Source organism: Chamaea fasciata, unplaced genomic scaffold (assembly GCF_029207755.1).
Source record: "Chamaea fasciata isolate MVZ Bird 193981 ecotype frontalis unplaced genomic scaffold, bChaFas1.0.hap1 SCAF_14, whole genome shotgun sequence".
NCBI classification, from domain to species: Eukaryota; Metazoa; Chordata; class Aves; order Passeriformes; family Sylviidae; genus Chamaea; species Chamaea fasciata.
In genome coordinates this window covers 2,277,900-2,298,781 of record NW_027094099.1, presented here as the reverse complement: position 1 = coordinate 2,298,781, position 20,882 = coordinate 2,277,900, and the positions used below count along the sequence as shown (strand labels likewise).

General features: G+C 45.1%; 2 protein-coding genes across 6 annotated transcripts in view; one reads left to right on the top strand and one right to left on the bottom strand.

The window, feature by feature from the left end:
* The first annotated feature begins 4,205 nt into the window (after positions 1-4,205).
* REC114 (REC114 meiotic recombination protein) lies at positions 4,206-20,149 on the top strand. 2 transcript variants are annotated; one of them, XM_066196761.1, is made up of 6 exons: positions 4,206-4,376; positions 4,862-4,951; positions 14,079-14,162; positions 17,021-17,203; positions 17,889-17,957; positions 19,576-20,149. In XM_066196761.1, the coding sequence occupies exons 1-6, from the start codon at positions 4,206-4,208 to the stop codon at positions 19,735-19,737; spliced, it is 759 nt and encodes a 252-aa protein (XP_066052858.1). In that variant the 3' UTR covers positions 19,738-20,149. The 2 variants fall into 2 exon arrangements, 1 of the variants encoding a protein (XP_066052858.1); XR_010723090.1 differs by lacking the exons at positions 4,206-4,376; positions 4,862-4,951; positions 17,021-17,203; positions 17,889-17,957; positions 19,576-20,149 and adding an exon at positions 14,795-16,342 and having other exon boundaries at positions 14,073-14,162.
* NPTN (neuroplastin) overlaps positions 19,830-20,882 on the bottom strand; it is a 42,933-nt gene continuing 41,880 nt past the window's right edge. For 3 of the 4 annotated variants that reach the window (XM_066196760.1, XM_066196756.1, XM_066196759.1), the window contains exon 8: positions 19,830-20,872. The gene's annotated coding sequence lies outside the window, so the exon portion shown is untranslated. The remainder of the gene's footprint in view (positions 20,873-20,882) is intronic. The other variant, XM_066196758.1, reaches the window with a different exon arrangement.

Sequence of the window (20,882 nt, the reverse complement as noted above, 5' to 3'; positions counted from 1 at the left end):
GTATGGGGAGGTAGTGCCAGCACAAGGGGCAGTGGTTTGAAACTGCCAGAGGCAGGGTTAGACGGGATGTTTGGAAGGAATTGTTCCCTGGGAGGGTGGGCAGGCCCTGGCACAGGGTGCCCAGAGAAGCTGTGGCTGCCCCTGGATCCCTGGCAGTGTCCAAGGCTAGACTGGACACTGGGGCCTGGAGCAGCCTGGGACAGTGGAAGGTGTCCCTGCCCATGGCAGGGGTGGCACCGGATGGGCTTTAAGGACCCTCCAACCCAAACCATTCCAGGATTCTGTGAGACTCTAACGCCAAACACAAGTCATCGGACCTTACTTCTACCTTACAGTGGTACTTGCAGTACATGACATCAGAAACATATCAATTTGGTCTCAGATTTTCACTTGAAAATGTAAAGCTTATTGCAAAGGGGTAGATTTTGTCAAGGAAAAAAGTGGAAGAGCGTAAAAGTGATGAGTAAAATTCAGTGCCTGCAGTTCCCACAGGCGTGTGTGTGAACCCCTGACACTCCTCAGGACAGCAGAGGCCACGGTACCACAGCCCAGAACACTGGGGCCTTGCTTCAAATTCCCGAGTAAGAAAGCTCAGAGTTCATCTGCCCCAGGCTGGCTGCCGTTGACAGAAGTGGATGAGGTGTTCTGGGGAGAGCAGGGTCAGAACTGCTGTGCAGTAATCCAGGATGCTGCCATTTCATCAGCACTGAGAGATCTCTGGGCAGGGAGGCTGCTGACCACGGACCACATTCCAAGGAAAGTAGGAACGACTGTGTGAAATGTTCATTAATGCAATGAACCTGGGGAAATACCACAACTACTAACAAAGCAGCTTAAGCACAAGACAGCACTATTTACTACAGAAATCAAAGCAATAAATTAAATATTCTGAAGAGACCGTTTTCACTAGCCTTTGATTTATGCCACTGTGAGAAATCCATTCATGCCTTGAACACAGCTGGGTAGAAGCCGATGGGAAGTGGTCAATACCACAGAGAAACCTCCAGAATTGCTAAAATACACCTTTTGTTGCTTATTTTGATCTATTTCATGCACCTGGCACCCTTAATATTGTTAATACATTATTTGTCCAATTTGAGTTCCTCCAGCCCGCCCCCAGCACTTGTGGCAAATCCATGCTTGCACTTGACAGTAAAGTCATGGTGATGTGATTTTACTGTCACCATTACCACCACCATTATTATTAAAAATCAATAATGTAGACAGTTCAGCAGAATACCCAGTGCCACAATCGACTGTTGTACATCTAACAAGCATTAGCACATTATCAAACCCATATGGTGTAAGAAGGGATTTGTGTCCCTGCACAGAGAGCTCTGCTCTTAGCAGTTTCTCGAATTTATTAACAGGAGCAGATACTTCTGCAGTGAGAAAATTAACTTGGACCACTGCAGCCTGCGAAGTCTCAGGCAAACATGAAGTATGTAGCAGTGACAAACCCCTGGCATCTAGATGGGATTTGCCATCTCATCTCCGATGAAAAACATTTTAACCTGTCAGTCTCCTGACAGCTTTTACTTGTCCCTTTCTTCTACATTTTATTCTGTAATTTTAAAAACTGGCAGCTTCTATAGCCCTTTACCAAAAAAAAAAAATCAAATCAAAACACATTTTAACCATTTTCCTCTATGTCTACTCTCTGAATCCAGAGCTAATCATGCAATTCCCCAAAGAAATTAGAATCTGCAAAAGCTTGTGTTTGTGTATCGGTCACAACACAATGCTCATTTGACTTTACATATATGTAAAATCACACATTCACATCCAAAAAGTAGAAACAAACTAGCAGAGGCTAATACAGCAAAAATCTATGAGGACATTGAAGTATCTGATGCTGTTGGTTTCTATCTGCCTCTCTCAAATCCGCACTTCCAAATTTTTGCTTTAATAAAGTATTAAGCTTTTGTTTTGTTCATGCAGAAGCCAGAAATCACTCTTGGAAAGCAGACACTGGAAACTTTCCCACAGAAAACAAACGCAGCAAACAATTTCCAGCTGAAATTGGGGAAAATATTTTACCTATACGTACTCATAATATTTTCCTCTGACAAAAAAGTTCAGCTTCTTCTCTAGATTCCAAGGAAGTCCCAAGTCTACTGGCAAATTCTGAATGTTTGACAAGCACAATTTGAGAAAGCCTTGTGGGGAAGCAGTGATTAGAGAAGGCAACTGGCAGCTGGGAAGCCCACGCTGTATTCCCTGTTTCATTACTGATGTCTCTGGATGACCTTGTCAAGTCATTAAATGCCTTTCCGCCTGCCTTTCCCTATCTGCAAAATGCTTAGATAAACACCTCCCTTTTGGAAACACTGTAAAATTGTTTATTTTGGAAAGAGTTCCTTGGATGCTAAACTGGCTCTTGGGTGCAACATGGGATGAAAACCACAAGGGCCACAGGACATAAATGTCAATCTAATATTTTCTAATTAAACCATCTAGATGAAACCATGCAGATTAAACCATCACAGTTTAATAGGTTAACCTCGTCCCTGAAGGTTTTAATTTCAGACAAGACAGTAGTTATTTTAACTTTATTTATATCAGCCAACACACCATGACCAACGCAAAGCATGCAGGTCAAAGCAGAAAAAAATGGCATAAACTTATTTTTTCTGCTTAACTCGACTATTTAGCCAAGTTTCATCTTGGTCAGGTGTATTGTATTGCAGTGGGTAATGCATACAGCTAGGATTAAAGGTGCTGGGACAACACCCTCAGGCATGGGATGGTTTAATTCATGGTGATGAGCATCCACAAGCCTGTTTGGGGCAGTCCTGAATGGGACCTGACCCCTCTGGGCACCCCTCAGTGACCTTGACCAGCTCATGCACGTTTTCATTGTTAATGGGCCAAGGCATGTACTATAAATGGAGTATCACCCCTTGTTCTAGGGAAAGTGTAGCATTACATCCTTGTGGAAGCATGTAGTAGCTGAAATGGGATTTATTAATCCAGCTGTTTGCTCACACTGGCTAAAGCCATCATACACATTGAAAACAGCTTTTTTCGACAGATCCCAATTCAGGCACCACAAAAACCCCTGCTGAAAGCCTAGGAAGTGAATGTGACCAAGAAATGGAAAGAGAATTGAAAGTGTGGAAAACGAGGTTCCCTTTCTATGTAAATTTTAAGAAATAGATGTAATAAAATAATAAGACAGTAAGGAGATAAAAAAAAAGGCAAAGTACAGCTGGCCAGGTGACTTGGCATTCAGCCAAGTCCACACACTGCTATATCATAGTCATTCTTTAAATACCCTTTCTAATGCATCAGCTTGTTGAATATTCATATTTTTCCATAAGCTAGTTTCCATATTCCAGGAACTGTTTTCCATGGTCCCTCCTTGGGTCCACCTGTTTAGAGCATGCGTGTTTCTTGTCTGTGTGTTCACTATCACCTCCAGTTTGGGCCTTGGTCCATACTTTCTTCAGATGGTGGATGCTGATAGTTGGCAACTCAATAGCAGGGTCTTCTATACATGTTTACTGGGTCTTATCTCGGCCAAACAAACAGTTTAAGCATACTATATCAACTATTACCACTATGCCTAACTTTCTTTCTTAATAGCAGAAGTAAAAACTTATATCCTTACCACAATGTTATTAATCATATAGCACACATCTTGCGAAAAGCCAACTTTATAACGTGTATTTATAACAAAAGTGTAGGACTTGCTGCATTCCACGTGAGGAAGGATGCATGCTGACGTCTCGGCCAGGCTCCACGGGCACGAACCAGGGGCAGCGACGGACAGCGAGAGCTTCTCATCATCCTCCTCCTCGCTGCGCAGCTCCCTCACACGCCACAAAATGGCGGCCACGACGTCCACGCTCCTCTCTCCCCTCAGCGCCGACGAGCGGACCCGCCACATCGTCACGGCCAGGGGCTGCTTGAGAGAAGGGAGAGGCTGTAGCCGCGCTACCCTCGGAGCGGGAGAGGAAGAAGAGGAAAAGGAAGGAGAAGAAAGAGACGAGGGAGCCAGGAGCGCTGAGGAGAAAGAAGCGACCGCGCCTCGTAAGCGCGGCTCGCCTCAGAAGATGCGGCGCCAATCCCCGCCCGCCTCGCCTCGCGCTGATTGGCCAACAATTCCCGCCACTCGCCTTCGCCGTCTTCCTATTGGCTCCTGCTTCCCGCCCGGCTCCCGCGCGCTGCCCGCCGCCGCCCCTCAGCGCCCTCAGCGCGGCATGGCGGCAGCTGGCGGCGGTCGTGGCTCCGAGCCTGCCATGGCTTCGGCGTCGGGCAGCGCCGGCGACACCTCCCTCCTCGGCAGCGCCACAGTGTGGCCCTTGAAGCGCTACGGTCGCTTCCTTCCCCCGAAGGACGGTGACGATGAGGGGCAAAGCACCTCTTGGAAGGTGCCGGCGGCACGGCGAGGGTTGGCCGGGCGGTGTGGGGTTACTGGCTCTTGCTGTGAGGCAGACACGAATAAAGGAGGTCTTTCAGGTGTCTTCTTGCGAGTCCGGAGCTAAAGTAGGAATCGGGGGAGGTTTTGCTTCATGAATTATTAATGCCAACGCATCAGAGTGTTAGTGGCCCACTTTTTTTTTTTATTCCTTCATTCAGCAGTAACCTGTGGTGTTAAAATCTAGAGATCAAGGTGGAAGAATCCAGAGGGTTGTTCCAAGTAGTTAAACCTGTATGTGGAGGTATAATTAGTGAAAAAAATCATTTAATGTGCCTCCTGTCTGTTGGAGTGAAGGGCAAGTTGCATTAGTGAGATGTGAATTACACACCTGGCTTCTGACAGCGATCTTTGAGACCTTTTATTTGGTACTAGAAATGGGAATTGTAGATTCTGTGCTTGCAGGGCCAGATTTTCCTTTGTCTGTCTTTTTTAAAGGTGTTTGAATCAAATGAAGAATCAGGCCCTCTTGTCCTTACCATTGTGCAGTCAGGCCATTTCTTTATTTCTCAAGAGCGAACAGTGCTGGTAAGTTTGTCATGTATAAAGAACATTCTTAGTAAGTTACCATCAGTATTAACTTTGTTTCTTTTCTCAGCTTCATCTTCTTTCCCACTGAGTGGGAAGTTTCTATTTTGTTTTGCTCATGGTAATTCTCATATGCTGCTTTCCCCTCACATTTATCAGAATAATACTAAATGCATTATTTCCTGCTGAGGATCAACATATCTTCTGCGGTTCTAAAATTCTAGATTAAGAGGTAATGCTAAGTGTTGCTGATGTTGAAAGATATTTGGGTGGTTTTTTTTTTTCGTGATTCTTCTGACTAAGAAAACAGAAAAATCCACTGTTTAGAAATAGGTAAAACTATAATTTGTTACACGGTCCAGTTGACTGCTTGCCAGTGACCTGCTAGTATTTTGGTTTGACAATCTGGTTTATCCAAGGGTTTGTATTTTCTGTGTTGGACGATGAGCTTTAACATACAACATAAGATCCTTGGAGACAAAATTCAAACTTATGTCAGCTGGTTTTCCTGTAGCCTGCACTTGCTTAAGCATAACCAGCTACTGAACTAAAGCTTTCTCAGTGACACCAAAAGGGAAAATTCTGTCTAGAAGGAATGGGGTTGATGCTCCTGACAAAGAAGACCTTGCTGGAAGGTGGAATTAAGTGTGTTCAGTGCACATCACCAGTACTCAGTGGTGATAACGAGTGGGAACTGGCTGATAAATCTGTTAGAAAGGTACTACAAACCACTGGAAGATGCTGCAGTATAAAGATAACAAAGCTTTTTAAATAGAATGTATAAGAGACTGTGTTGCGGCTTTAAATTTGTATAAACTTATAGATTAGTTTTTACTGTGCCTCTTAAAGGGTCTTAAACTTACAGAAATTTCAGTACAGGGGAGAACCACGGATACCCTTGATTTTTTTTTGCCTGTGTTAGGAATGTTGAATAGTTAATGCATGAGCTAACAGAGAGCTGTTAGTGTGGATGGCCCTCAGCTCCTCTAGTGAGGACAAAGTAAAAAGGGACCGTGGAAGGTGTTTTAGCAGTTGTGTTGAGTAAGAAGGAAAGAAGTTTTGGGAATGAGACTTGCTGCCATCCCTTACCACATTCTCCTTGGAATGACTCAGTGCGAGATGTTCCTGTTCCCAGTGGCTGTACCTGTTAGTGACCAGTAACTGACATTACTCCAAAAGTCCTTGAAACAACCATATAAAAGCTAAGAGCAACTTCTGATAACTGACCAAAGTGCAAAGAAGGCACAACCCAAAGCTGCAGCCCCTCTAAGACTTGTCTGGCAAAGGCTGAACCTGGCAAGTAACAGGGCAGATAAAAGTGTGCTGTGGGAAAGGATGAGGGATCAGAAAAGCTGCTAAAAACTTGGCTGAGAAAAGCACTTTATTGCAGCTCTTGTGTATAGTGACTAGTGAAGCTTTCAGGCAGCTGCTTTGCATGAAATGCCAGATGAGGAATTTCTGGGATCTATCAGGACTGTTCCGGCTTCTAAAAGACACTGAGATACTGCAGGAGAGGTGGAACAGACATGCTTGGTAGATGTGACCAAAATATAGTACTGAGAGTTCAAATGGAAAAAAAAAAAAAAAAAGTTTTGGGTTTTTTTTTTTTCAAACATTTATTTTGGCAATGCCAACCTTAAAGTTGACACACTGACATTGAGAGAGTTGTTAAAGAAAAGCTATATAAAGTTGGTTTTGCAGCCTGTTGGTTGTTTTGGGTGCAGCTCTTTGAGGAGGTGCATTTGGGCTGGTGGCACAGGGGCGTTCTGTGCATGCAGGACTGAACTGGTGGGAGAGGCACTGGGGCTGTGTGTTTCTGAGGTTGCACCAGCTGCAGTCCTCCCCCTCGTCCTGTTAAACACACCTGAGCAGCCGCAAACCCCGCCAAATGCACTGGTTTTCACGGGATCCCAGGATGGTCTGTGCTGGGAGGGACCTTTCAGCTCATCCAGTGCCACCCCAGCCACGGCAGGGACACCCCCGCTGTCCCGGGGTGCTCAGAGCTCCATCCAGCCTGTTCTTGAGCACTTCCGGGGATGGGGCATTTTGCAGACTCTGTCCTGAGGTGCCATGGAACAACAACCCAACTTGCAGTGCTGCTCAGGCTTGTGTTTGCTGCAGAAATCATCAGAAATGGTTAATCTCAGTTGGTTCTATCTCCCTGCAGCTGCAGCTGTCAGTGCTGTCACAAACCTGTCACAATATTTAACCAGGCTTTGCACGACTAAGTACAGACCGTGCTTGGAGCCTGTCACACTCCAGATCCACTCGCTGGGGGTCCATTATCCTGGACGTTCTGTCAGAGGGGATAATGCACAACTTCTGCTCCAGAGGGAATGGATCAACTCTGACGGAATGCTGCAGCTGTTGGCATGGTTTTACTTGTGCTCTTATTTCCCCTGGCTGGCCTGGGCTGGGCTGTGTCCTTTGGATTGCCAGGGTGTCCTCCCACACCTGTGTGCTGCCTTACTTGCATTGAAATTCCCTCTGATGTACTCACAGAACTGTTTTGTGCTGTGTTGGAACTGCATCCTTTAAACCGCTGATGTCTTGTCTTTTGATCTGTCTCCTAATCCCTACTTTTCAGCCCTTTTGATGTGCTCCAGGCTCCTGGGTTTGAGGGAACTGGATAACAATTATTGTGGCTTTGTACCTCTGCACAGGAACAGGGTGAGGCACAAGATCTGTGTCACAGGGACACGTTTCCTTCTCAACGTGCAGAATTTGTATTTTTGTAAAATTTTCATTGATGAATAATAAAAGGATTTTTTTTTCTGATCCTCACCTGTGAACGACATTTGCACAAAACTGAAAGAGTTGTGAAGAAATAGAAATTTCTGTTTTGCTTATGGCTGGATTAATGTCCATAATAGGAACAATACTCAAGTGTTTCTGATTGCTGTCAAAATATTCTCTCTATGATGGGTGTTCTTACGTATTCTCTTAGTCCTTTTAATTTTACTTAAGTAGGAAAGTTAAGAAACCTTTTCCTTAGAGCCCACTGGCTCTTTTATGATCTGTTTCTAAGAACAATATTTATAAAATAGCAATAAAATACTCACACATCCTAACAACTGATTTTATAATAAATACAGAAACAACTGTTTTCCTTTCAAAATGCCATCTACTCCTTGTGTAATGGAATGAAGAGGAGGGTAAATGGAACTTCAGAGCATGGAACATAAAAATCCCTGATGCGTAATGCAAGTTAAAGGGGTGTTTTGATTTGTTTTGTTTTATTTTATTCTTTTTTAAACCAAATTCTTCATTTGGAATTAAATTTCATAATGTATTTTTAGGGCCTGTTTTTGCTGCAGTGTTGCCTAACAGACTGCATATTCAATGGTAGAAAAACTTCATTCTTGTATACTGTAGTCAGTGGAATTTTACAGGAATATCTCAACAGCATCTCTGGTAATTTCTGGCCCTGCTCAAGATACATCATGTTCCATTCACCACAGCTCTTATTTCCTTTCCCCCCTGTATCAACACATCTTGGAAATTATATTTTGGTGTTTTATTCAGTGCAATTATTTCTGGTGCTAGAATTCATAATATCCTACAAATGAAACAAATTGAAATTGTGAAGAGGACTTACTTAATAGGATAAAATTAATCCGGAGTAATTGATTTGTGACCTGATCTTTTGAAGTGTAGACTAAATGTCCTTAGTGCCCTCCTGGTCCCCTCATGACTTCTAATAAGCTACCAGTGCTTGGGGTACAGTAGATTCTAAACTCATTAATTAGGCAAGCATTCAGCTGGCATTCTCATGTTCCTGATGCTCTCTTTGCAGTGCCTCAAACTCAGGCACCAAATTTTGCAGATGAGATTCACAACAGTGCCCTGGGCAGAGATGGTCCCTGTGCAATCAGTGGGGGCTCCTGACAGAAACCTGGGCAGGCTGCTAATGCGGCTTTGTGGCAGAGCGCTGCAAAGCCACAGAAGGCTGTCCTTTTATTAAAGTTTTGTTGGCTTATTTAGTACCACAATAGTAGTTCAAAAATCTCCATTTCAGTTTGTTTATTTTAACATGTGCTGTTGACGTGATTGTTCTGGACGGGCTGAAAGTATCCTGCTGCATCAGCTTTCTCATTTCTGCTTCATGTCAAGGGCTTCTGCTCTTTCCTCTTCTCTTGCCCCAATTCTGCTAAACCCAGCTCTTAGAATTTTTTATTTTTTGGGAGATTAGTATCAGTCGGGGGAAGTACATATTTTATACTGGGAATGAAAGAATACATTATTGGGATGCCCTGAAGAGCTTTAGCCAGCTCATCCCTGAGCATCCAGTTCCCCTCTCAGTGTCCCTGGACAGATGTCACTGGGAAAAAAAAAACCCAGAGCAGTTGAGGTTGTCACTCTGAAGGATTGAGGTTTGTGCTGAGGTAAGGGCTTATCTTTGCTGTCAGTGTCATCTGTACCCATGGAAAACCCTGCTCCTGCAGGCAGTGTTTGCACTTTGGCCAAAGCCATTCTCCTGGATTTCCTCCCTCCTTCGGCCTCCCTGCCTGAGTACACACAGGGCACTCTGCTTAATGAGGTCTGCCCTCCTGTGTTCTCTGCCACAATCAAACTGGCTTAAGAGCAAGATTTGAGGGTAAAAAAAGGATAATGCAAAGCTTAACGTGCTTTTATTCCTTACTCCTGTCTGTCTGCCTTGATTGGTAGGGTTGGGAATGTTTGCAGGGACAACTTTGTGCTTCCCTCACTCTACAGGGTGTGGGGATTTATGGTTGGGGTTTGGTTTTGGTTTTTTTTTTGGTTCTTGTTGGCTCTTCTAATCTTGACTCAATTTTCAAGACAGCTTGTACTGCAGAAATCAAACCTGATGTATTTGGCCGTAATTAGATATTGGAAATAGATACAAAAATTTCTACTTCTGGGTGTGCTACAAGGTAGTAATGAAGACTGGAGTGAAATTGTTAGAAGTTTAATTTTCAAAACTTTATTCTACAGTCATCAATGAAGGATTTTTTTCTTTTTAAATAGGAAACTGCTTATTCTCGGACAAAAATGTAAAATGGCCATTCATACTCTCTTTGGGGAAGGCAAGGAGTTAAAAATTGCTATTTTTCAGATTTATGCAAGTATTTGACTTAGAATCTATGCCATGTTTCAAGCACGTGCAGCTTTTTTATTAAAATGACTTATTAATTACAAAATGCTTATTAAAGTGATCACTGTTATCACCACTTACCTGTAAACAACTTCTCCAGTTTTCTGAAAGCATCTCAGTTTTGCATGTTCTTTAACATTCTGGATAATTCTTAAACATCATTCACAAGTTTTTTCTGCCTGCCTGCTCACACATCTTTATTTTCCTGCCTCCTGAGAGAATGGTTAATGACAGTCCTTGCAACTCCACTCTTGGTTCTCTTTTGATCAGAGCCACACTGTGGGGACACCTGCAAATAACATCACCATTGCTCTGGTGCCAAATTAGGCACTTCTAAGAGAAAGCAAGGTGTTATGCAGTATAAATGTTAAATTGTAATAATACCCACAACATCACAGCTCAAAACTGGGGGTATTTGAGCTTAACGCTTTAAACCTAGGCAGTGAATAATGGCTCTGTCCCCAGTGTGGTGAGGGACAGGATGACACGGTGGGCAGTGCCCTCTCTGCCTGGGAAGAGTGGCACACTGTTCAAGCCGTCCCTGGAGGTTTGGTGGGCACTGCAGGAGCTGGCAGGGTGCTCAGAGCAGCACAGCATTCCCACAAAAATGCTTTCCAAATCCCTCCTTCGGCCCTGCCGAGGCTCCCTGAGTGAGGTTTGCTCCCCGCTTGTGTCGTGGGACCTTACTTTGGGAAAGGCGAGGGTTAAGGAACTGTCTCAGGTGCCTCCCTGGAAGCTTTGGAGGTAGATTGCTCTGTTTTCCCATCGCGCTGCCCAGCCTGTGTCGCAGTGGTGCCAGCAGGATGTTGTGAGGCCAGCACCACCCTGGCAGCTGTGCGCTATTAATTCATACAACAAAACTCCTTCCATCTCAAGCTGACCTCATCCTTCCCTGCAAATGCATGTTCCCAGCTGAGCCCTTAATCCATAACATGATTCAATGCATCCATTCCTTCGAGCTGTTGTGAACTTGGGAACAAACCGTGTACAAATACAAACAAAATGTGTTTGCGTTTCATGGGCCTGTTGGAAGAGGCTGCCCAGACTGGAGAATGTGTCTTGCTACAGCATTCTGGAGTTTAGTTTGTGTTTTTTAATACTGGTTGTGATTTAAGGGCAGACTAGATCATGATTGTGACCAAGGAAAAAAGCTTTTCCTCCTAAGCTATTGTTTACATGTAGTTTTGTTTGAAAACATCTGGCTTGTGCATGAGTGAATCCAAACTAACTGATGCAAGCCAGCATAGCTGAACTGCTACACAAATAACATTTCTTCGATGTGGAGTCATTTTCCGTTCAGATAGGCTTGCAGTCTAACAAAAACATATAATCTATTCCTGTGTTGTTTAGCACCGCAGGGTTTCTAAATGCTACAATAAAAATTATTCATAAATCACACACAACACCTTCCACCACAGCTCCCAGCCCTCATTACACAGCAGGTTTCTGAATGCTGAAATGTGAAGTCAGAACAAAAGTATTTCCCAGTCAGTGCTGGACTCGATGGCTGTGAGGCTGGATCAGCGTTTCTGGCTCCTGCCTCATGGCAGCTGTGGTCATATCTTGCCTGCTTCCAAAACATTTGGGGAACATCTTGCTTTGTTTTCTCCTTCAGCTGAATTCCATTCAGTCCTCCCTCTGAGAAACTTAGATTTCGGTCACAAATGTAGGGAAGAGTTTTCCTTTACCACACTTCTGTTACAAGTACAGTTGTGGACAACAACAGGACTATGTGCCTGACTGAACATTGATGACCCAACTTGATAAAGTGCTGCCATTTCTCTCTTCACACGGTGAACATTTGGGCTCTTGTGTCGCTGCCCCGTTCTAGGCTGCATTTTGGGGGTATTCTGATTAATCTTACACTGCCATCTGGCTTTGCCCCTGCCTAGCTGACTAAAGCAGCCGCGGATGCTGCCTGCTCCCGGGAGCAGGGACCAGCTGCTCTGTTCCCCACTCTGGCAGCGTGGTGGCAGCACCAATCCACAGGGAACGCTGCTTTCTTCTGTGCCACCACCCATGTCCAGAGCATGTCCAGAGTCACTCCATCACCTGTGGGAAGGCACCGTGGACTGGAATCCCCAAATCCTGCCTTGCAGCTCCCACACACACCATGCTCCTGGGTGTTGGCAGAGCTCCTCCTGGCTTCCAGCCTGGCTCAGGGGACACGTTTATTGTGTTCTTCCTCTTGTTGCTCTGAGTTCATTCACCTGACTTCGTATGCACTGCCCCAACCCTGGAGTGACCCAGGCCAGGCTGGATGGGGCTTGGAGCAACCTGGGATAGTGGAAGGTGTCCCTGAACTGGATGAGCTTTAAGGTCCCTCCCAACCCAAACCAGGCTGTGATTCTGTGAAAACAGGGACAGTGATTTTAAAAATAAACTGGTTAAACTTCAGTTAAATCGAATTTTGGGATTAGTGTTGCATAATCAAGAGTACATAAATAAAAATTTCAAATGCTGTTTTTTCCCACTTGTTTTACCTCAGAATATAAAAAAGAACCTGGGAAACATCAATAAAATAGTTTGTAGGAAAGTTAAACAGTGACTGCCTTTTATAATTTCTTTGAAAACAGTTATTATTTTAAGGAGACAACATTTGTTCAACCTTCATCTCCAGTGAAAGGAAAAACACTGTAAAAACAGACTGAATATGGGAATAACTATATTTAAATAAACAGTTGGTGCGTCTCCAAAACAAACTACTTGAACAGGACAAGCACAAGTGGCCACAAATTAAAGTGGCCTAGTGAAGGAACGGGTGAGAATTCCTTCACTGACAGCATTTTGGGGCTTGCTTCAGCCTCTCCCCATTGCTCATGAGGTGATCTCTCCGTGTTGTTGTGACCTTTAGGCCTCTCCTGCTTAGCACGTCCTGCCTTAGGGTACTCTGAGTGTGTTCAGTGCAGAGAGACACTAGAGGGGACTGGCCCTCTTACCTACTGTTAGCACCTGCTCTTACAGCACACAGGGAAATTCTTCTCTCCCTCTGATGCCAGATCTTTTGGGAATGGTACTTCCCTGCTGGCTGACATTCTGGAGTCTGTCACAGCAGATGTCTGCCATCCAGTCTGCCTTTGGTTCAACTCTTCACAGCTTTTGAGAGTTTCCTCTGTAAAGTGCAGCTAAAAATCTACATGTAGTTGCTGCATGAGACAGGAAAGCCAGTGCCAGCACAGTAAAGGAGCAGAGGCACTGAGGTCATTCCTGTTCCAAAATCAAACGGCAGATGGTTTTCCAGCCTGGACCCACCTAAGATGGATGGTGACCGTGGCAAACACCACTGGCCCTTCAGGATGGACGTGACTAGTGGGGTTTGACGCCTAGGAGCCCTAGAAAGCAGCCTGGGATCAAGCCCTAGATCATTGAAAGTATTGTGAGTTTGGATAAAACAGGTGCCTGATTTCCTCCCTGTCCTAACATTGATTAATTATTTGGGTTTTCCCCCTGGACTTTGCTAAGTAATGCCTCAGAGTGCCTTGGGAGACACGGTCTGTTGCCTTGCAGTTGTTTTTCACGTTCCTGGGGTATTTTTACAGGAGGCTGAGCAGTCTTTCGAGTTAGAGCAGACTGACAGCGATGCAGCTGGAGTGTAAAAACATCTTCATCCAATTAACAAAGCTCGGTTCCCTGAGTGCCACCTGGAGCCAAGGCCTCCCCGGGTTTTGGTGAAGGCGGGGCTCTGCCATTCCCCGGCTTCGCCTGCCCTCTGCTGCCCTCCCGGGCAACTTCAGCACTCAAAGTTCCAATTGCAGCTGCTTTATTCTGGTTTTCAGGGGCTTTCACAGCGTGCACAAAGATAAATGTAGAGAGGTATGGAAATTAGAACACACCTTGACACAGTGTTGTTACTGGATTTAATCCCTGGAGTGGTAAAACTTCCACAGTGGCAGCTGTTTGACAGCTACAAAAACTGCACAACTGCAGTGACTGATCTTCATTAGGGCTTTAATTACATCACAGAATTTAAACCTGTGCTCCTGGGTGCTGCTGCTTTGTGCTTTATTTCAGGAAGGCTTTTCCCTGATCGACTCCCACAAGTGGCTGAAGATAGTGAGGAAAGCTGAGTGCCTGCTGCTCCGGGCACAGGCCAAGGTGAGCTGAGCTGCTTGGAATATTCCTGATTTGTAACACAGATATGGAGAAAATCTCTCATTTTTGGCTAAATTAAACTAGAAGGTATAAGTCATCTATGTAAATTAGAATTTCTTTTTTTACTCTAGATACTGAACAAGAGTGGATTGAATAATCTTGGTATCTTTTGTAACTACTAATACCCAGTTTTTAGACTGGTCTCTGAGAGTGAGCTGCTTAAACAGCCAGACTGGTTTTATTCCACAATCTATCTGCCACGGCTAACAAAAAGATGAAGCAAATCTCTTCCAAGATAACTCTTGAGTCAGACTGCACTTCAGCAAACAAACTCTCTAACCAAGCAATTCCTGAGCCATTTTGTGGCTCCTGACACAGCAGCAGCAGGTTGGTGGTTAGGGTATTGGGTATTCAAGGAAACAAAATGGACACGAGTTTGTGGTCTCCCACTCACCTCTCCAATGAAAAGTGGTTGGTTTGCCTTTAAATTAGCAAAAAGCACTTTCTTCTTACCAATTTATGTAAAAATCTGGGGGTTTTTTGTTCTTAGATGAACTCTGATACTCTCTAAGTATCTTAATGTTTTAAATTCATGGGTTATGCCTGAAACACCTCTGCACTCTGCTTTCTATCAGCTTGTTAGAAAACCTGGAAAACCTGAAGACAGCTGAGGCAGGCATTCGTTCTGATGAACCAGCAGGTTGTTCCTTCCCAGTTACCAGAGCCAGAGCAGCCTTAAGGGATTCTGCTGCTCCTCACCAGCAAGACAAAACCAACATCCCACTCACTGCGAGGCTCTAGCAAAGCTCTGAGGGGCAGCTCAGGAAAGGAGGAATATTAATAGGCTGAAATTCATTTGGTGCATCTCAGTGTTTACTTTCCATAAATTCACACAGCTTCAACTGGATTTAGTGGCACTGCAGTGGTTCTACCACACAGCTTCTCTATATCCTAACAGATGCAGCTTCTGTGCCCATCTTTATGATCAGTTTCTGGTTTATCTTGTACTCCTTGTTTTTTGTAAGTCGTTAATACTGCATTTACAGTGCAACTTACTCATCACTTCAACTATGGCTTCAATAAGGCACTGTGGGCTCTCAGCCAGCAGAATGAGTTTCAAAACCATGAACAGGAATAAGGTGAATGTTCTTAATAATTTTGCAATAACTCATTTCCCCTTCATACTGTTTTCCTTGAGCTCAGCCCCCCATCCCAGCATGGAAGAGGTGCAAATTTAATGATTCCATGACCTCAGGGTTCTTTAATACTTCAGCTCTTGTGTGGTTCGGGTATGACTGCCCAGTCCTCAGTTTATGCTATAAACCTTGACATATCACAGCCCTCTTTCCACAAAGGAACAGTGTTTAATTTTCAAAGTCCACTGTTGTTTATGAGCTGCAAACTAAACTATTCAACAGGCCTTGTGAGAAACCCGAGGGAGTCCAAATAGCTCAGCTTCAAAATTGATTTGGAGACCTAAAGAAGCAAGTGCTCCTTGAAAGTGTCCTGAAGGAGCTCCACCTAAGTTCCTCTTCTGTCACTGAAATCAGAACTCACCTCTTTGGCATCCCACAGCTCAGTGCCTGGGTCTGTGAGGCTGCCCCAGTTCCTTAATTAATGAGGGCAAATCCAACTGGGCACTGGCAAAAGAGTTCTACACTTCACATTACTTTGACATTTTTCCATTTCAAGAGCACTGAGACGGGCTTTTGTGCTTGCCCTGCCCTAAAAATCTCTTTATGTGATTCAAACATCTTCAGCAGGCATGTAAACACAGGCGCTGTCAGGAGGAGCTGGCTCATCTCTGAGACAGGAACTTTAAAGCGAGAGGTGTCCTTGCACGCGTGTTCCAGCAGCCAGCAGCGTGGAATTTAAATGGCCATTGGAAATGGGTTTGACATTGGAACCTCAGGAAGATGAAGACCTAAATAAGCCAGGCTGGGCCGAGGAGAATTTGTAGCTTTTCTAGTACTTCACGTTTTTTAAATTTGAAATTTTGAGATCAAACAGAAAGTTCCATTAATTCACTCTCTAAACATTGAATATGCACCTACCTTACGTCACCTCAAGGTGCTTAGGCCAAGCTTATCACACACCACAGATTCCCATCCCCATTTCAGGGCAGTCTGCTGAACCTGGGACACTTATTAAAAATATCTATTATGATACAGCCCAACGACCTGCTGGGGAGGGAGGGGGGGGTCAGAGCTATCTGGAAGTTTTAAATAATTTTTAGTATCATTTCACTCTTTGAAGTAATGTATTTAAATTTCCTACACTCCTATTCAACGTATTGGTTTCTGTTCAAGGAACACTGAGGTGAGAGCCAAACTGAATGTGTTGGTTTAGCTACACACAAGCAGGTGGGGTTGACTTGGATGCATCAGGAACATAAATCCTAACTGGAACATGCCATTCCCAGAATTCCTAGTTCAGATCCAGACTTAACTTCTGCTCACTCTTGTGCCGTTTTTTGTCACAAATTACTGTGCAGAGCTGGCACACCCTTACAGGATGCTACCTGCAGCAACAATAAAACTTAATTTTCCTGCTACATGTAAAAGCTGAGTCCTGGCAAGGCTCGTTCACTTGGCTAAACCATGGATTAGTGACAGGTGGCCCTGCATCACTTACCCTTTTCCTTACATATTTTTATCCGATTTTCAAATCGGCAATCAGTCTTCTGGTTAAGCTGCTGGGAAAAATGAAAATGCAGCAGGGAAAAGCTGTTTATTTGTTTGTAAATTGGTGCAGTGATCCACTAATCTATTGCCTTCTTCCCAACTCCAACAAGCAGGGATTGAATCCAAGTGGTTTGAAGGGATTCCAAGTTAATTTGATTTCCCTGCGGTTCCGAGCAGAACGAGTGCCGCATGTTCCGTGTGCAGTTCGGCGGCAGCTGCAGGGAGGAGATGCAGCAGCACTGCTGCAGCTGCGTGCAGAAACTCAGCCAGTACGTGCCTGTGCAGGGGACTGAGGAGCACAGCCAGCAGCTCTGCCATGGCCTCAGCCAGGACGCCCAGGCCATGGACACTGAGCACCCAGTAAGTGACCGCACTCCCCAAAACAATCACCTCTGCCTGGGGGAGCTGGGCGTGACGAGTTTCTCACTGCTCTAAGACTGTCTGCGTGAAACAGGAGTTGGGAAATGAGTTGTACAGGGTGCAAAATGATCAGTGCCACAAAGCAACCCTGCATGCTGTCTCCTTTCTGCGTTTACCTGCGTCCAGGTTGCAGTGGTAGTAGCTGCTATGACTGCCTGTTCACAATTTGAGCCTAACCTGGCACGTCTAAAAGCAATTTTGGGAGGAACAGAGTGTTTCCCCTCTTCAAGATAAAGTCCTGAGATAACTGGAAAAGGCAGAGACAGACAGCATTTTCCAGGGTGATTATCTGAAATCTCTGCTCTCTTGGCTATTTAGATCCATGGAAAAGCAGCAGTGTGCTCTTGTGAGCATCCATACACAGCATTCCTTGAAGTTACTGCTAGGAAATAGTTTGTAACTTCAATGTGGCCGTGAAGGGCCTGTAGTTAAACTGTCATGTCGTTCATTTTTAAAGACTGGAGCAGATGTGCATGCAGGTTCCATAAAAAGATGCCTTTTTACTGCAGAAGGTAGCTGAGCACATTCCCTTCCTGTCAGCACTAAAAATGGAACTGCTTCCCCCCCTGCACATACCCACACTCTGCTTGGTAACAAGCCCTTATTTGCATTTGGTATTTTCTAGCCAGATGAGCCTCTCCCAGACTCCTGCGCAAGCCTTGGAGAAAGAAGATCTGTGGCACAGCTCGCACAGGTACAAAACAAACATCTCCTGTCCAGGGTCTGGAACTGAGTCTGAGAATGAGCTGTCTCAGATTGCATTTTCCATCTGGGAAATGCCTTCCCTGAACACTGGGATGCCATCATCTACACCAGCAAAACACTGGATCAGTGTAACGATCCAGAGGCAGGGAAGAAGCAGTAAAACAAGGTGTTTGGTGGTGTAATCACCCCGTTTGAATAGGAACAAATGACACACTGAGAGCAAAGAAATACCCAGAGGCAACATCCAAATGAATGGCTCTCGCACCGGTTTGACTCTGCAGAAATGACTTGTGCAGATCAGAGCTGAAGCCTGAAAATAGCAATCATGGGGTGACAGAATATCCCATCAAACCCTGCCCTCTGGCAGTGGGAGCCCATTCCTCCTTGTCCTGGCACTCCAGGTCTTTGTCCCCAGTCCCTCTCCAGCTCTCTGGGAGCCCCTTTAGGTACTGGCAGGGGCTCTGAGGTTTCCCTGGACCCTTCTCAACCCACAGCAAAGGATCCCCATATTTCATGGACAGCTTCACTGAGCAGTTCTGGGTAAATCCCTGGAAGTCAACTGTTGCTCATTTACTGGGAATTCAGGCCGGTGCAGAAGCAGATGAGCAGAAACCCCTGCTCTTTTCTGGTTTTGTGCTGTTGCTTCTGTGTCTTACCCCTGTCCGAGTTCCTTGCACCCCTAGGTCTGGCCCTGGCTAGGCTCTGGACCTCGGGGAGGAATCTGGGCTAGGACGAAGATGAAAGACAAAAGGCGCTCTTACTCCTCCTGGGTAACAGTCCCACGGGTTTAACGTGGAACTCGCACTTCAAGGTCCAGGAGGAGAAAAGAGGGCGAGACCCCCGTGTGGGGAGTCTGAAGCCCTAGGGTGGAGGAGGAGGGCAGGGGGTCTGTCGACCAATGGGGACTGACCCAGGGGGAGGGGAGAGATAAGGAGTGTCAGGTGAAGGAGAGGTGCAAGGGTACGCGGGAAGGTATCACCAAGAACACGCAGTGCAAAACCAACTAACTGGTTTGTGCAATGCTACCCTTACCCTTCTTTTGTAGTCACCTGGGGAGCGCAGAATCCCAGACTGGGCTGGACTGAGGGGAGTTCAAAGGTCTCCTCATTCCAACCCTAGTGCCACGATGGCCAGAGTTCTCCCACCACCACCACGGGAAAAAGCTGGGAGAGGGGATTAACAGGGATGAAAAGGATATTCTAACTTAAAAGCCCCATACTTCTAAAAGACATTTGGCTGAATGAAAAGCTTGGAACTGCACACTTGGTTATCCCTACACAATCCATGTGGTAGCATGTACAGCTCATAAAGAGTGTACACTGAGTACAGAATGGACACCCACCAGGAAACCATGGAACCCAGGAAATCTGCATTTCCAGGGTATTTTTCCAACTGAAATAAGTGCAGGGGTGTTTAACATTGCGGAAAAGCCACACTGGAATCACAGCTGGACATCAGAGAAAAGCACACATACGGAAATCATTCCGTATGTGACTGATAGCATTCCAAGAGCATCAAAGCCAGGCAGCCCCAGCCTCCAGCAGGGCTGGGCTGTGGCTGTGCCATGTCCCAAGGTCAGGGCCCCCTTCCCAATGTTCCCTCTGCAGTCGGTGCTGCGGCAGCGGCCGGAGCTGCCCGCGGCGTTGCGGCACCCGGCGTGGAGCGCCCGGGAGCTGGGGCCCTTCATCCGCCTCTGCCTCCTGGACCAGCACTTCCCAGCCTTCGTGCAGGACGTGGAGAGGGAACTGCACCGACTGGCCGAGGAATGAGGCGCGCCCGGTGCTCCGGTGATTAAAGGTTGAAAAACAAGGCCTGCAGTGGTTTTTGTCAGTGTTTTATTTTTAAAAACAGGTGAATCCACTTTTTATACATCATTGCACTTCAACAAATACACAGAACACGAGTTCATGCAGCTACAGTTACGCACATCATGAGAACCCTGGTAGGTCTATTTCTACAATCTTTAAATCATGAGAAATTACAGTGTCAAACTAAAGAGGAATAACTAGTTGCATAGAATATCACCATGCTGTAACATTTCATCATTTAAACAAAAAAAAAAAAAAAAAAAAAAGAAAATTATAAAAGTTTGCCTGAATTGAATGTACAAGAATATGTCGAACACATCAGTGCAAAAGGATTTGAGAATTTACATGAGTTAACAAAAAAAAAAAAAATAAATCACTTAAAAAGCAATCATATATATATATTTATAAACTGAAGGTTTGTTTTTGTTTCCAACTGCATCCCACCACCACCACCAGCAGCCCCTGGCACCACCCAGCCCCGACGCCCAACAGGACACCCCGCGCTCCATGGTTAAAGCCCTTAAGGAAATTCCAATGTCCCTGCTGCGAGCGCCGGCCCGGCATCGCTCCCTCCTTCCAGCCATACAGTAAGGAATGAATATCAGCAGCTTCAAAATGAACCACAACGACTTCTGGTTTCCCCTCCCCCAAATATAAATATATACTGTATATATCTTTTAAGTTTTGCCGTACTTTACAAAAGAAGTCTCACTAGATGGCAGCGGTGCGGTTTGAGCGGTGCCGAATTTAACAGCTACAGGAAGTAAAAAACAGCGCATGCGTGAACCCGCCTGGCTACTGCTCGTGTAAAGAGAGGAAAGGAGGAAAAAAAAGCAACATTCACAGCACATCAAGCCCAAAAAGAGTTTACACCTTCTACACGGAAGCATTATTAAAATTCATCTGGCTAGGTCATCCTTGCAGGAGAGGCTAAATAAGGCATGCGTTAGACAGTCATATTGTTGCTCACTTGGAAAGGAAAGAAAAAAAAAAAAAAAAAAAAGAAATCAGACAGAACTGGAGTTCTAGAACCAAGAGTTCCAACCCTTAAATTTAGCAGGTCATATTGCCATCAGTCTCTCAGAAACTTAAAGCTCTAAAAAAGA

Excerpts from the sequence above, each read along its gene's own strand:
- REC114 (XM_066196761.1), top strand. The coding sequence starts at position 4,206 with ATGGCGGCAGCTGGCGGCGGTCGTGGCTCCGAGCCTGCCATGGCTTCG. Across the intron at positions 17,204-17,888 it reads CCATGGACACTGAGCACCCA|CCAGATGAGCCTCTCCCAGA; the intron begins GTAAGTGACCGC and ends GGTATTTTCTAG. Across the intron at positions 17,958-19,575 it reads CTGTGGCACAGCTCGCACAG|TCGGTGCTGCGGCAGCGGCC; the intron begins GTACAAAACAAA and ends TTCCCTCTGCAG.